The sequence below is a fragment of the Numenius arquata genome, chromosome 12 (genome assembly GCF_964106895.1).
Source record: "Numenius arquata chromosome 12, bNumArq3.hap1.1, whole genome shotgun sequence".
In the NCBI taxonomy this organism is placed as follows: Eukaryota; Metazoa; Chordata; class Aves; order Charadriiformes; family Scolopacidae; genus Numenius; species Numenius arquata.
Genome location: NC_133587.1, coordinates 767961 through 780939, shown reverse-complemented (window position 1 = coordinate 780939; position 12979 = coordinate 767961). Strand labels below are relative to the sequence as shown.

Genomic DNA, 12979 nt, shown 5'->3' with positions numbered 1-12979 from the left:
GCATCCCAGAGACCTGAAACTACCAACACTATGTTTTCTTTTTTTACCCTTTAAAAGGTAGTGCTCACACTTTCAGTTTACAGACCACGGCTCAAAAACCTCATTTTACTGAGTTAATTAAGCACTCCTACTGCAAAGGCTTTGTATCACTTTTTCCTTCCTATAATTACTCACAACCAACAACCAAAATGAAACCGAAAGCGTATTCACCAACCAGGAATGCAGAAGAACGGCAGGCTGAAAAAAAAAAAAGTACTGCCTAATGAGCAAGGCAGGCGCAGATGTCCAGGGGTGGTGGGATTTTGGTTATCAAATACAAGGTTAATGCAACTTTTATAAAAGCCAGGGTGAGGGAACCCCAGCCGTGGCGGCCACACGCCGCGCTGCCCGTCAGAGCCAGCTGGGAAGCAGCAGCAGCCCCAGGCCACCTCGCTGGGGACAACATGGTGGCCACCACAGAGCTCTGCTGAGGTCTTCCTCGACCACCCCATGCGGGGCAGGGCCGGGCGGCGAGACTCGATGCAGAAAGCAGATAAACCCGTCACTACTGAGATGGAAATTCTGGGGTCCCCTCAACCTTCTGATCTCCCCCCAGGGCACCGGTGCCTGGAGACCACCAGATTCTGCCATAGGATCTGGCACCGCTGGTGGGAAGAGGCCAGCGAGCCAAGGAAGGCCCAAAGCACTGACCTACTGAAAAGAAATATGACAGGAGCAGAGAGGAAAAACTGAGGCCTTTTCACCCTCTTCCTTCTCCTCTTCCAAACTTTCTACTGCCCCAGCTCTTGAGACACTCTCCCTTCCTCACACCCAGACCCACCCTGGGGTACAAACACCATCTCTCCAGCCTGTGCACACACGGCTGCAAAAACATCAGCCACTTGCTGTTTCTTAAAAATGATGTTCCTCATTAAAAAATTTAAATAATGGTATGAGGCAGGAAATGTTTATCATTGACAGTGCAAGCAATTTCTCTGGCTTCATTTTGCCTCCAATTTTCAGCTGGGTCTTGATCTTCATGAACGTGTATCCAGATTCTGCCCCATTAAAATCAAAAAGGCAACTGATAAAAGTTAATCATGATACCAGTATTTGCAAAGGAGTAAGTAAAGAAATAATTCAATGATTTTGCTTTGTTTTGGAACATCATTAGAAAGACAGAAGTTTAGAAAGTCTTCTGATTTTCTTAAATTTTTTTTTTATTAAGCAAACTCAATTATATTCTCCCCCGGAAGACCTGCAGGTAGCTGTCTCAAAGCATTGTCCAAGGGCATGGTTGCCTGACCCCTCCACACCATCCAACGGAACAGGGTATTTTTATTGTAGGTTTTGGTCAAACTTCCCCATTTGCCACTCTTCCCCAATCCTCACGCTACCGGCAGCGCTGCAAAGTGATGATGAATGGGGAGCGATGTACAACCCCAAATTAACCAATGCTTGAAAACCATCATCATCTTTCCAAGAAGCCACTGGGAGCCCCCGTTCCCAGGTGTGTTGCCGTGGCCCCACAGCGCGTGGGTGAACGAGGAGTCAAAGCCACCACCTCGCTTTGCGTTTTGTAAGGTTTCCTGAGCAGAAGTTCTCCATGACAATGAGATACTTCATTCTTCTGGAACTCAACGTGTTCCTCCATGGCCCACCTATCAGCGCACGTTCCACTCCAACTTCTCCTCAGGAAGGGACAGGTGAAGCCCCTTTACCCAGGGCATAACGCAGCGCAGGGACAGCCCTCCCTGGAGCATCCCGGCCAGGCTGCACCTCCCCACCCCAGAAGTAACAGAGCTTTGTTTTCCCCAGCCGTGAAGACTGAACTTTCGTCTTCGAAGCAGACTCTTGGGTTTTCCCCCCTTGCTCCCGGGTGCTGGCAGGATGGGCAAAACCACTCAGAAGATCCGGGTGCTTCCCGGGGGCAGCTGGAGCAGGCAGGGACCGGGACCGGGGCAGGAGGGACCCGCGTCCCCGCAGGCTGCTCCGCGTCTTTAGATGCCGTGGGTTAATAAGGGCACATTTTTAATCTTGTTTAAAACTTTTGCTTAGGCTGTGTAGGGTAGGCCAAACAAAGCATTAAACTCTATTAGTTGAGGATTATAAGAAAAATCTCAAATCCTGCTGTTTTCAATATTTAAATGGGCCAAAGCAAAGCTGCACATAGCTTTCAGGAAAACTAATAAAGTCTATTTTAGGTACTATAAAAAAGATGACATTTTAATTCAAATAACATGAAATTAGAATGACATAAAAGGTCAGGAAAATCAAATATTCCTTGAAAACAAACCTAATCAGTATTTAGCAAAGAACTTCTCCACCTGTGGCTGAGCTTTACCATTAGAACGGCAACATTTTTACTCAGACTTTATCAAATCTTATGCAATGAACACATTACCAAACAGATTATCAGAAAGCAAACTAATTTAATTGTAATGTTCATTTCTGGTTTACCTTCCAGATAATACGAATAACCATTCTTTGAACTTGGAAAAAAATATTTACAGTTTAAAAAGAACATTCCAGAAGACCAAGGCTTCGGCTCACCCAGTATAAACATCTCACGGCTAGAAAAGCGCTAAAAAGAAAATACAGTGCTGAAACGAAACGAATGGTAAAACCAAAACATGCTAAAGAGGTTAAAAAAAAAAAAAAAAAAAAAAGAAAACAAGAGAAAAAAAGTAGTAATAAATCTTGTGACCCCTCTGTGCCATTAACTGAAATCACCGAAAGCAAAGAAGTCTGGATTTCCTGGTGGCTTGTAAGAAGGCACAGGTCTCATCACAGCTCTGTTCAACAGGGCTTGGATAAGACCAAAGAGAAAAATACAAAGAACTACCTCGTTTTAAATCAGAATGTAGTATATTACTTCTTTTTTCCAGCAAAAACCAGAGATTTTATGAACAGAAATGAGATGATACGTTCCTTCAAACCCCACAGAGCTAGGATAAGATTGCTAGAAAAAAACCCAAAACATGCAGAGTGAAAAGAAACAACTATTTTTTTTTCCTTTAGAAGGAAAGATATTATAGCACTATCATTTTAACATAAATCAATTATTCACGTTAGTGGGGAAACCCTCGCCACGTCTCCCCCAAACCCCCCGATTACACAGGGAACTCCACACTTTAAAATCAGCAATATTTCAGGAACCAAACATTAGACGTGCCACGAGGAACACTGTGAAGAGGCACATTTACTGCTGTACGAAGCATCATTTGAGTGAAAGTAAAAAGACTTTGATCAGCTAATATACAACATAAAAAGGCTTTTAATGAGGGTAAATTATGATTGCCAATTAATCCCACTATGAACAGAGACTAAAAAAGGAACATGCCCCAGAACATGAATACTTACAACGGGAATTCAAAATACTGGAACATTCTCTGCACATTGCTGATGGAAACACTACTTTCATTTTGGAAAAATGTCATTTTCTTTCTCAGTTTTTCTTTTAGCACATTATTTTATATGTGCAGCCTTAGCATAATAAATAATACCACGTAATGGTGTGCCATTTGATGGCGTGTATACATTATTTCACCACAAGTGAGCCTGAAGGGCAGGTACCAGCCTGGGCAGAGCACAGCGACACAGGGACACCCCCTTCAAATGACTGCCTTTGTATTACACAATAGTCCCCTAAAACCATGGTAAAGCATTCTTTATTAATTACCTTCCCAATTTTTTGTAGTTATTATTTGCAACAGCATCCTGATAAGAGAGCAGAAAGTTTCTCCTTAAACTTGTGCTGCAAAATGTGCACACCTCACGGGTACATCCAGACCACTGAAACTGGGTATATTAAAATGTAAATGCACAATGTCAGTACAGAGCATTGGCCCTGGTCTTCATAAAATTGGCTTTATTTTGGAAGCCCCGTTGACACCCGCCCTCGATCCCACCGACACAGCACTATGGAGCGCCCCTGCGCAGCACTGCCCCTCACCTCATCCACTGCCAGAGCCACAGCGAAAACCTTACAAACAATTCATTTGCCTCTGCCGAGGAGGAAAGGACGTCCTTGCTTTTCAACACAGGTACATCCCGGGCTGCTGTCAGGTATCGTCTCCTCCTGCTTGCCCCCAAAAGCCCATTGCAATTGCACGCTGAAAGCACTGACTAGGAGTGAAAAGCTCAGATTTCAGTTTCATTTTAAAACACAATTTCAGCACTTTGACAGGCAGTCACCCGCTCTACCGGCACGTGTGCTTTAACACAGCTATTCATCTAAATACGGTGCTTTTGATGCAGTGAAACGTGCCCATGGATTTCATAAACATTCCATAAAATCTGCATTAAAATTTGTTTTCTGCACCTTATGGGAGTTACCAAAAACGTGAACGGCGCGACCTGCCAATCCACCTCATAAAAACCCAGCAGCGCAGTCGGGAGCTTCAGACACGAGACCACAAGCAAGGAAATTCAATTAAGATTTTCCTACCAATCCACAACACCCAAATCCTGCGGTACTTTACCATTCAGCAGCAAGATAGATCTGGTTTAGCAGCCTGGCTTATTCCAAACAGAACAACATGGCAATTACCTCAGAATCCAACAGCTAGAACGGCAAAAGGGCAGAGGCCAAGTTAGAGGCACTTGAACACGGGGGGAAGTAAGTGCCTAGAGTACTCAGAGTGAAGCTGAAATAATTCATCTTAGACCTAAGACAAAGTACCACATTTACGGCCAGAGCTGCTAAAATGCAACAGCAAAAAACACTGAGTAACTTTTGCAAATGGAGCTCTCCATTTATATCCCACCACAGAGATACCTTAGTAGTTCTGCCAACTTGAAAGAGATGTTCTAGTTTGTCCCGTTGAAGAACCCAGAGGACGAGCCCACGCAGGGCCACGGGGTCGGGGCAACCATGCACCAGTGCATCACACAGCTCTGCCCAGTTCGGACTGGCGAGAGGAGCTACTGGGGTCCTCACTCGCAGCAGAATCGAAAGAAGTTTTCTAACCAGGTTAACACTTTGTCCTTAATAACTCCATCACCTTGCAAGCTGAAATGAAGCCACCCAACGAGCTCTCATGCTCTGAAGCCCGCTCCGTGACCAGTGCTGTGCTGGTACCACTGCCCACATCCATAGGGGCATCTCGCCCAAAGCAACTGCCCCTGGCCGCTGATGGGTGCGGGAACGGCTTCCCCCCAAGTGCCACCTCCCACCCCAGCTCCCACTGCCCTCTGGAGATTCTTGGCTTTATTTCTTTGATATTTCAGGTAACAACAAATTCTACCACCCGGCTACCAATGATGATTTACTGTTAGAAGAAATAATAACAGAAAAAGAACAGCTGGGAGGATAGACTCGCTGCTTTCTCTGCAAATTACAGCTTTTTGAAAAAGAATAATCCAACAGGTGGAATAATTTGATCATAACATACTTTGATTGAAAGACACAGTTAGAAATTAATTACATTGCACAGGTCTAGTTGCTATCTAAATGATTTGGGAGAATTTAGCTCAGTTACCCCCTGAAGCAGAACCACCTTCACACACACGATACAATATATAGAACGGACAATACATATGGGGCTTCCACAAGTTCCCTTTTAAATATTGAAAAAAGCACTCTAAACTGCTTTACCATTGCTTTTTTAAATGCACTACAATATTTACCTGCATGAGCTATATGCGTGTCTTAATATGTGGCCATAAATAGATGAACATATGATGCTCACACCCAGGGATGTGGCACCGAGATGCTGCTCTGGCTCTGGGCCACCTTGGGGCTCCTGGCTTTGCTAATTCCTACACAAAACCAGTTTAACTGGTTTGCAGTCCCTTTATTCCTCTTAGTGGCACAAAGAGACCATCACAGACCCAATATTAAGAAGCATAATTCTGCTCCTGCAGCTCCATTTACCTCGGCTAATTAACTAGCAATAGTTTAGGTAAGGTCTGAAAATAGAAGTGTTCACAAAGAGCTCTGTGATGTACGAGGCTGACAAAGAACCTTTAATTCATGTTGTGCAATTAAACACTTTGTGAATTGCAGACTTGGTCTCCAGTTCCTCAGGCCTGTGCACAGAGGGTACACCATTCCCTTTTCCTGCTCTAAGTGCAGGTAATTAAGTGTATTACAATAAAAGGTGTCCCCAAAGTTTAGTCTTCCCTCTAGACCCTCGATACAATAATTGAGGCGAGAGTCTTCAGAGCAGGCTTTGTGGTCTTCTCCTGGTACAGAAGGTCGCCTCGCGGAACCAAGAGGATTTGGGTCAAACTTGCTGAATCATCTTGCCTTGTACAGCTCGGAATTCTGAGATAACCATTTCAAACTGCTGTCAGGAAGCACAGAGATATTTTAATTTATTTTAGCACTGTGAATGTGGTGATATATTAACACCGAAAAAAGGAAACATGAACATTGGTTTTAAAATCCCGGCAGGTGATGGCAGCGCTACTGGGGGTCTTGTTCTCCCCTTAGTTTTCAGGCACTTTCAAAGGACTTCTGTTTAAACTTTGAAACATGGATTTGATGAGTGCCCCGTAAATTTCATCTGCTCCAACAGTGTTTTGTAAATGTCCGTATTCCAATAATTTCCTCACCCAGGGTTGGGTACGGAGCTTTCCAAAGAGGGCAATCACGTCCCAGAGCTCTTCAGGGGCTCGTGTGCAAGAATGAGAGGAATAGCTCCCATCATGGCTAGTGACCTCGCTGCTCCTCCAGACTAAACCAGCCCATGGCCACCGATAAACGGAAAGCAGCTCTGAAGGAAAAGTGGGTGAACACGGGATGCCAAGAGAGTAGAGCAGAGCCAGCCCAGCAGGATGCACTGCGCTGGGAGGACAGCAAAGAGATGGTCAGTGTGAAACATCTCGGGATTTTTTAGGGATTATGATCTCCATTGTCATCTAAAGCACTTGCGGCGTGTGACACTGCAGCCAGGGGAGCTGGAAGATGCTCGCCTCTAACAAGGCTTTTCCCCCACGCCCCGGTGCCAGCAGTGACACCCATGGCAGCAGGACAGGGCACGAGGAAACGGAAAAAGGGGAAGGCTCAAATTGTACCATGTGGGGTCCTACCAGAAACAAGGTAAATTCTACAAAATACGTTTCTACAAGCATTCGCTGTAACTTCTGCCTGAATCACCTACTTCTACTCCCACTCCAGCTTTCCAATCTCTTCATTTAATATCACTAAAGGCCACTAAAATATGCAAAGATCTTCGAAAGTGATCACAGAGCTTTCCAAGCTTTCAGCAGTTACCTCTGAGGATGACGAGCTGTCAGGGACACACAACTCCGGTTGTAAGCCTTAAGACATTGCCCAAGTGCTCACAAACTCAGCATCATCCCCAGGAGCTAGAGCAGCCCTTACTGATCTTAGCTTTGGGGAAGTTCAAGTTCACGGTCATTCTTAACAATGTGCTCTCACCTCTAAGTGGCCATTTCCATTATGCACTTCATTAAAATCCAGATTTCAACAGAAAGTTAGTTTTGGGAAAAACGTTATAGATGTCTTGTTTCCATGTAAACCATGAGCACAACATTCCCACTGAAGTCCCCAGAAAAACATCCTGTGAAATTTGTCAAGTACTGTTAGATTTCAAGAGTTGTAGCTGTGTATTTATACTTCCAGACAGCATATGAATTTACTACAAACGTGCATGAGAATTGCATCTTTAGCACAGAGGAGATACTATTGGAAGGAGCAAATCTGAAACTGTCCCTTAAAGATGCAGTGCAGGGGAGGCAGGTGTAACACAGCCCATGACAAAGCAAGGTGCTGACAACTTTGGCTCTAATCCATCAAAGCACTTAAGTACATGTTTAATTTTAAGCACATGAGTAATTCTATCAACTTTAATAGGGCTACTCATGGTTTAAGTACTGTGATGGATGGGGGCCAGAACACGCAGAGCCTTTAAGGATGCTGCATGGCCCATGCTAGATGGAGAAAAAGTGGCATTCTTCCACTGAAGAATTAAGTTACAAAAGCTTTGGAAACAAAATTTACCGTAAGTTGAACACAGGTCTGTTTCTATAAACAGAGATGGAAGTTATTCTGCAGTCTTTGAAGATAAAATATAATGCAAGTTCTCAGGTGGAAGATGCCCACGTATCTACAGTTTGCCTGTGTTTTTCTGACAGCTCTGCGTCACGGCCGTACGTCACCTACACCCATCACAGCCGGCTTCAGAACGGGGGGGTCACAGCAGTCTTGTGCAGAAAAGACCAAAAACGTAGCTGCTACTTACACTTCTAAATAAGATGCAACTAGACGCACTTTGCGATCGTTAGTGCCGTAGCCTTTCCCGGGTGAGCTCCCTGGAGAGACACAGCCAACACAGCGCCTCGGTGACTGCCTCAACAGCTCCGAGCCCCTCTCAACATCATCTCTCTTGGATGGTCAAAGCTGTACACACACCTCTCGTACACTTACAGTATGTGGCATATTCAGATTTAAGTAAAAAATATGGTTTATTTAAAATACTTTATACGGTCAATGTTAAAGATGTTAAAAACCCCCAAACCCACCCCAGCCCCGCAGCCCTCCGGCCAGGACAGCCCCTGGTCAGAGGGGACGGGCTGCATCTCTGAACCGCTCACTACAAAACTCTGCATCTTCTTTTATCTGAATATGGTTCCAAAAATTGTTACCAAGTTTTAGAAAACAGTTTTCTACAAAAGGAAGAGAATGGAACAATTTGAAAAATCCTCTACGGAGTTTTCCAGGGTGTCAAATCAGTCCCACTAAATAACGACACACCAGAGTCGGCTAGTTTTATCCCTGAACTCCTAAGTCAGAAAAGCTCCAGAAAAATTTTGGTTATATAGCCATATTGTCCCAAATGTACACTGAATTTTAACAGCTTCTAATACAACACCAAGTGATATCTGCTCTGAAACAAGCAACGGGGAAGTCAACGTCACATTTCTCTCTCACTGCCAGCCCCCAGGCCACAGCAAATGGGGATGGGGACGTATGGCTCCCTGGGGAGCAGATCTCTTCTGCCAAACACTTACAGAATTCCAAGTTTTCCTTACTTTAGAGTGGAATAAAATTGAAGCCGATTATCATTTGCCCTTCCTTCCCCATCGTACCACACAAGCCAGCCATGGGGTGTAGAACCAGAGCAGCCAGACACCGTCCCACTTCCCATGGCGCAGGGAAGGGGCACTCAAGGCTGCTCTTCCAGAGGGGGACAAGGAAGGCCGGGCAGGAGTGGCATGCCTCGGTCTGTCTTGATTCCAATGCTCTCTCGGACCTCTCAACTAAAATGTATTCCCTTCCTGGTTGCTACCACTCAAAATTTGCTATCGTATAGTTTCTGCTCTGACTCTGATTTTTTTTTCCTTGCTGGTGAACACACAAATAAATAGCTTTTGTGTGGATTATGTTTTCTGAGATATCTTCAGCAGGGGAATTATATACTACTACTTATTAGATGGAATTTATAGAAAATGAAATACACTACTAGGGGACTTCAAAATTCCCTTAAATACAATCCAAGAAGAGAACGCTCTGAATCTATGTCACTGCAGAGTCTCTAATTTTTGCCAGAATTCTCAGCTTATTAAAACAGTGTGTCTGGTGTGGTACATCAACACATCTTCTAGTGCTACTACTGTCAACAGTTCTAATAATAATTCCGACAATTTCTAACTTGAAGAGCTTTTTAAGTTACCACAGTTTAGTTTTTTATTATTATTTTTGTATAACAAATGAGTTTATCTTTGTCTTCTAGTACTTCCCTGTCACTTGCGCACATCTCTTACGGCAGCGCTGCGGGAGAGCACAGGCTTGGGATCCTCAGAGATGAGGGAAGGGAGGCAACGTGACTACAGCTCCGAAAGGTGATGCACAGTAACTATGACAGAAGCGAGCTTTTCTCCAAAAAACATTCAGCAGGTGAAAGCACCATATCAGGCTCCTACATACCAGAAGCCAAAAAGCAAAGCAAAGCAAAACAAAACCCCGGCACGGCATTTCTCTTCTCTGAGCGAACTCCTCAGCGTCACACACAGCTCTCAACTAAGCAGGACTTTATTTCAGGTTAGTGTATCCAATGATTTTAACACAATTTCCCATCTTTAAAATCAGAAACGTACTTCATCTTGTGAACTTCAGCATGTCCTTGCAGCTTCCAGTCCCACACAGATCAGGGCTCTGTTACTCACTGACGCCGACACACAGTTTGATTCTGTTACAAACTAGTATTCAAAGCAGTTTCTTCTTTATTCAGGATAGTTTTAAAATACTTTTTCCCAAGTCCCAATGACTGTTCAATGATCTTCCCTTACATCTAGCGCAAGTGTCCGGGAGCAGGTAATCCTCAACAGAGCAAGGCTACCAACATCCACTGGGAACAACCCCAGCTCCATTACCCGAAGCACTGAGGTTGGTTCTGACAGCGCACGCGGAGCCTCACAGATTAACACCCAACCTCATGCTTATGAAGGACAGGTTTGTTCCTGCCACACAACTGTTCTACCGTTGTAAAAGCAGCTCTATCACGACATGAGACAATGAGAATTAGAACAAGCAAGGGACTAAATCAGAGAAAACTTTTCAGACCATGAAACCGATTGTCCAGAACCACAGCTAACTTGGCAATTGCACATCAGGTGCCAAGGAAACTTTTCCTCCTGTAATTTGACAGTTTCAGAAGACATAGGTGTTGGTTGTAACAAGAGGATGAAACAAAGAAGTCCCAACATACCATCAATTCGAGAAGCCAACCAAAAACTGGTGTTCTACCTGGAGTTCGTAACATTATACTCTATTTTCTACCTAGACTAGAAGGCAACGTTAAAAACTGAATAAAAATCAAGTATGTAAATAGTTACTGGCAGTACCACACGGGTTCTTCGGAAAGCAGATCAGCAAGAGAACACCCCAGAGTTCGGGGCGTATCAGGCAACAGCTGCCTTTGCAGCATCACACCAATTTCTAGAATTGTATTTCAGATGGCATGAAATATTTTCATTTCTTTTCCAGTTATTAAAAACTTTGCTCTACCAGAAGTGAAGATGATGTAAGAAAACTATTTGGAAATAAACACCAAATACTACCAGGCAACAACAAAAGTCTCCTCCCTTCCTTCCAAGCAGAGCCAGAGTCACCACCACGTTAAACCCCTCACCGAGACCCCTCGGGCAGTGCCAGGCAGTTTTGTTTCAGGCAACAGGTTCCACCTGCCTGTTCTTGCCGGCCTGACTTCAGAAGACACTGTCAACTGAAGCACACCAAAACCAGGTATTTTATTTCTAGCCATCTAGGGCTGCATTTACTGAAAAGTCAGAGTCAATTTACCTGTCAGTTTCTGTAGCGCTGCCTCTGGAAATAGCTCTGCTCTGGATTAAGTCAATCTACTTAAAATCGTATTACAAGTTAACTGGCAAAATGTTTTAGTAAAAAAATCCCTCAGCAGAGAAGAGCCACAGGAATGAATCTGAAAACGCGATACAGGTTTCTCTTACCTGAACATCCCGCGTTACGCCCATTCATTGACACGGGGTAGTAAGAGAACAATACTTCCACAGCTCAATTTTACAGTCCCTTAACTGTGCCACAGGGAACTATTTTTAGTTATAACAGCTTCTGTGAGCCCCGCGCAGAGCTGGGGGTTCCTGGGGGTGTCGAGCCCCACGTGGGGGGTGCTGAGGGGACTCACCCCACAAACCCCGCTCCCGAGGCACTGCTTTCCAAGCAAGTTTTGTTCAAGTTGGCAGAGCAGACGCAGGTCACTTCCCAGCACGGCCCTTGGCTCGCTGTGGGGTTATTCCTCCTCACCCCAGACACCGAGCACCCCCAGATCTCCACCCCAACGTGCCCCCCGTCCCCGCAAACCCCCAGCGCCAGGTCTGCCAGAGAGGACCTGAACAACCGCTCCAGTTAACAAACAGGTTGTTGAAAACACCACCAAAACAGAAGTTTTTCCTGTTTAAAATACCAATATTAAAACCCCAAACATTTCAAGTAGGACACAAAAAAATTGTATTTTTTTTCTTAAATCCACTTAGGAAATGCTGTTTTTTGAAGCGAAGAACGTTCCCCACAGGCCACAACCTACCACCACCCGGGGTTCCCCGAGAACCCTGCCTTTATACAAGGAGGTACATCTGACCAGGGAGGTACCATTTAGAGCCAGGAAGGTTCATCGATATTTTGGACAACCATTTTGGATCCCAAGTAGCGCCTTCTCTGACGCAACACAAATTAACTGCAAAAATTCCAAGCAGCTCTTGTTGAGAGGTCTGGAAGTCACAATGGACGCAGTGAAGAAACTTCCACTTCACTGCACTCAACATCTCCATATATTTGGACCCAACCAGTAAAAAGAATGACCTTTTACTGAGCTTAAAATTGGAAATTAATTATACCCGAATAAGCACATTTATTATCATTTCCCATGATAAAAGGGAAGTTATACTGCTGTAGTTTAAGTCAAACTATGACAATAGCACAATTGTCATGTCCTGGCCCTGACCTGACATTTCTAAATGGTAACAAAAAAGTAAAAGATACAATTCATAGTGACAGTATATAATAGAGTATCAGACTAGAAGAGTTCTGGGAGAAACGATTTGCTGATACCTGGCACGGCAGTTAGAGTATCCAGCACTCTGCCATAGCGTCCAATTACTGTCACAGCACAGGGTCCTTTAAATATTAATAATAACGTTTAAATAGGAAGTTTATACACAGCTGAAGCAAATAGAAAACCTATACACAGCTGAGGACTCTTTAGATTATTCAAGTACTAGTCTTTTTAAAGAAACAGAAAAACATACTGAATGTGACTTAACTTCTTGTTCTGAATCTCCTTCTCGGAGCTCCCGAGGTGCCAGTGTCAGGCCCTGGCAGGAGGCCTGACGAGGAATCACTGCGAACCTTTCTCTCACACTTTTTCCCTAATCCTCTCTAAGTGCCGTTTCTGACACACGATCCTGGGCTACACAAACCTTGGGACTCACCTGGCGTGGCACGGATTCTTAGAAATTCTCTTCCTAGAAACTTCAGCAGACCAAGATGGTTTTG

At 44.4% G+C, this 12979-nt stretch overlaps 1 protein-coding gene across 3 annotated transcripts in view; it reads right to left on the bottom strand.

Annotated features, from left to right (window-relative positions):
* GNAS (GNAS complex locus) overlaps positions 1-12979 on the bottom strand; it is a 122780-nt gene that overhangs the window by 40080 nt on the left and 69721 nt on the right. The window contains exon 3 of one of the 3 annotated variants that reach the window (XM_074157541.1): positions 7215-7217. The exons of the other annotated variants lie outside the window; for them this stretch is intronic. Coding sequence (XP_074013642.1) covers positions 7215-7217 — 3 coding nt within the window. The remainder of the gene's footprint in view (positions 1-7214; positions 7218-12979) is intronic. 3 annotated transcript variants of the gene reach the window in all.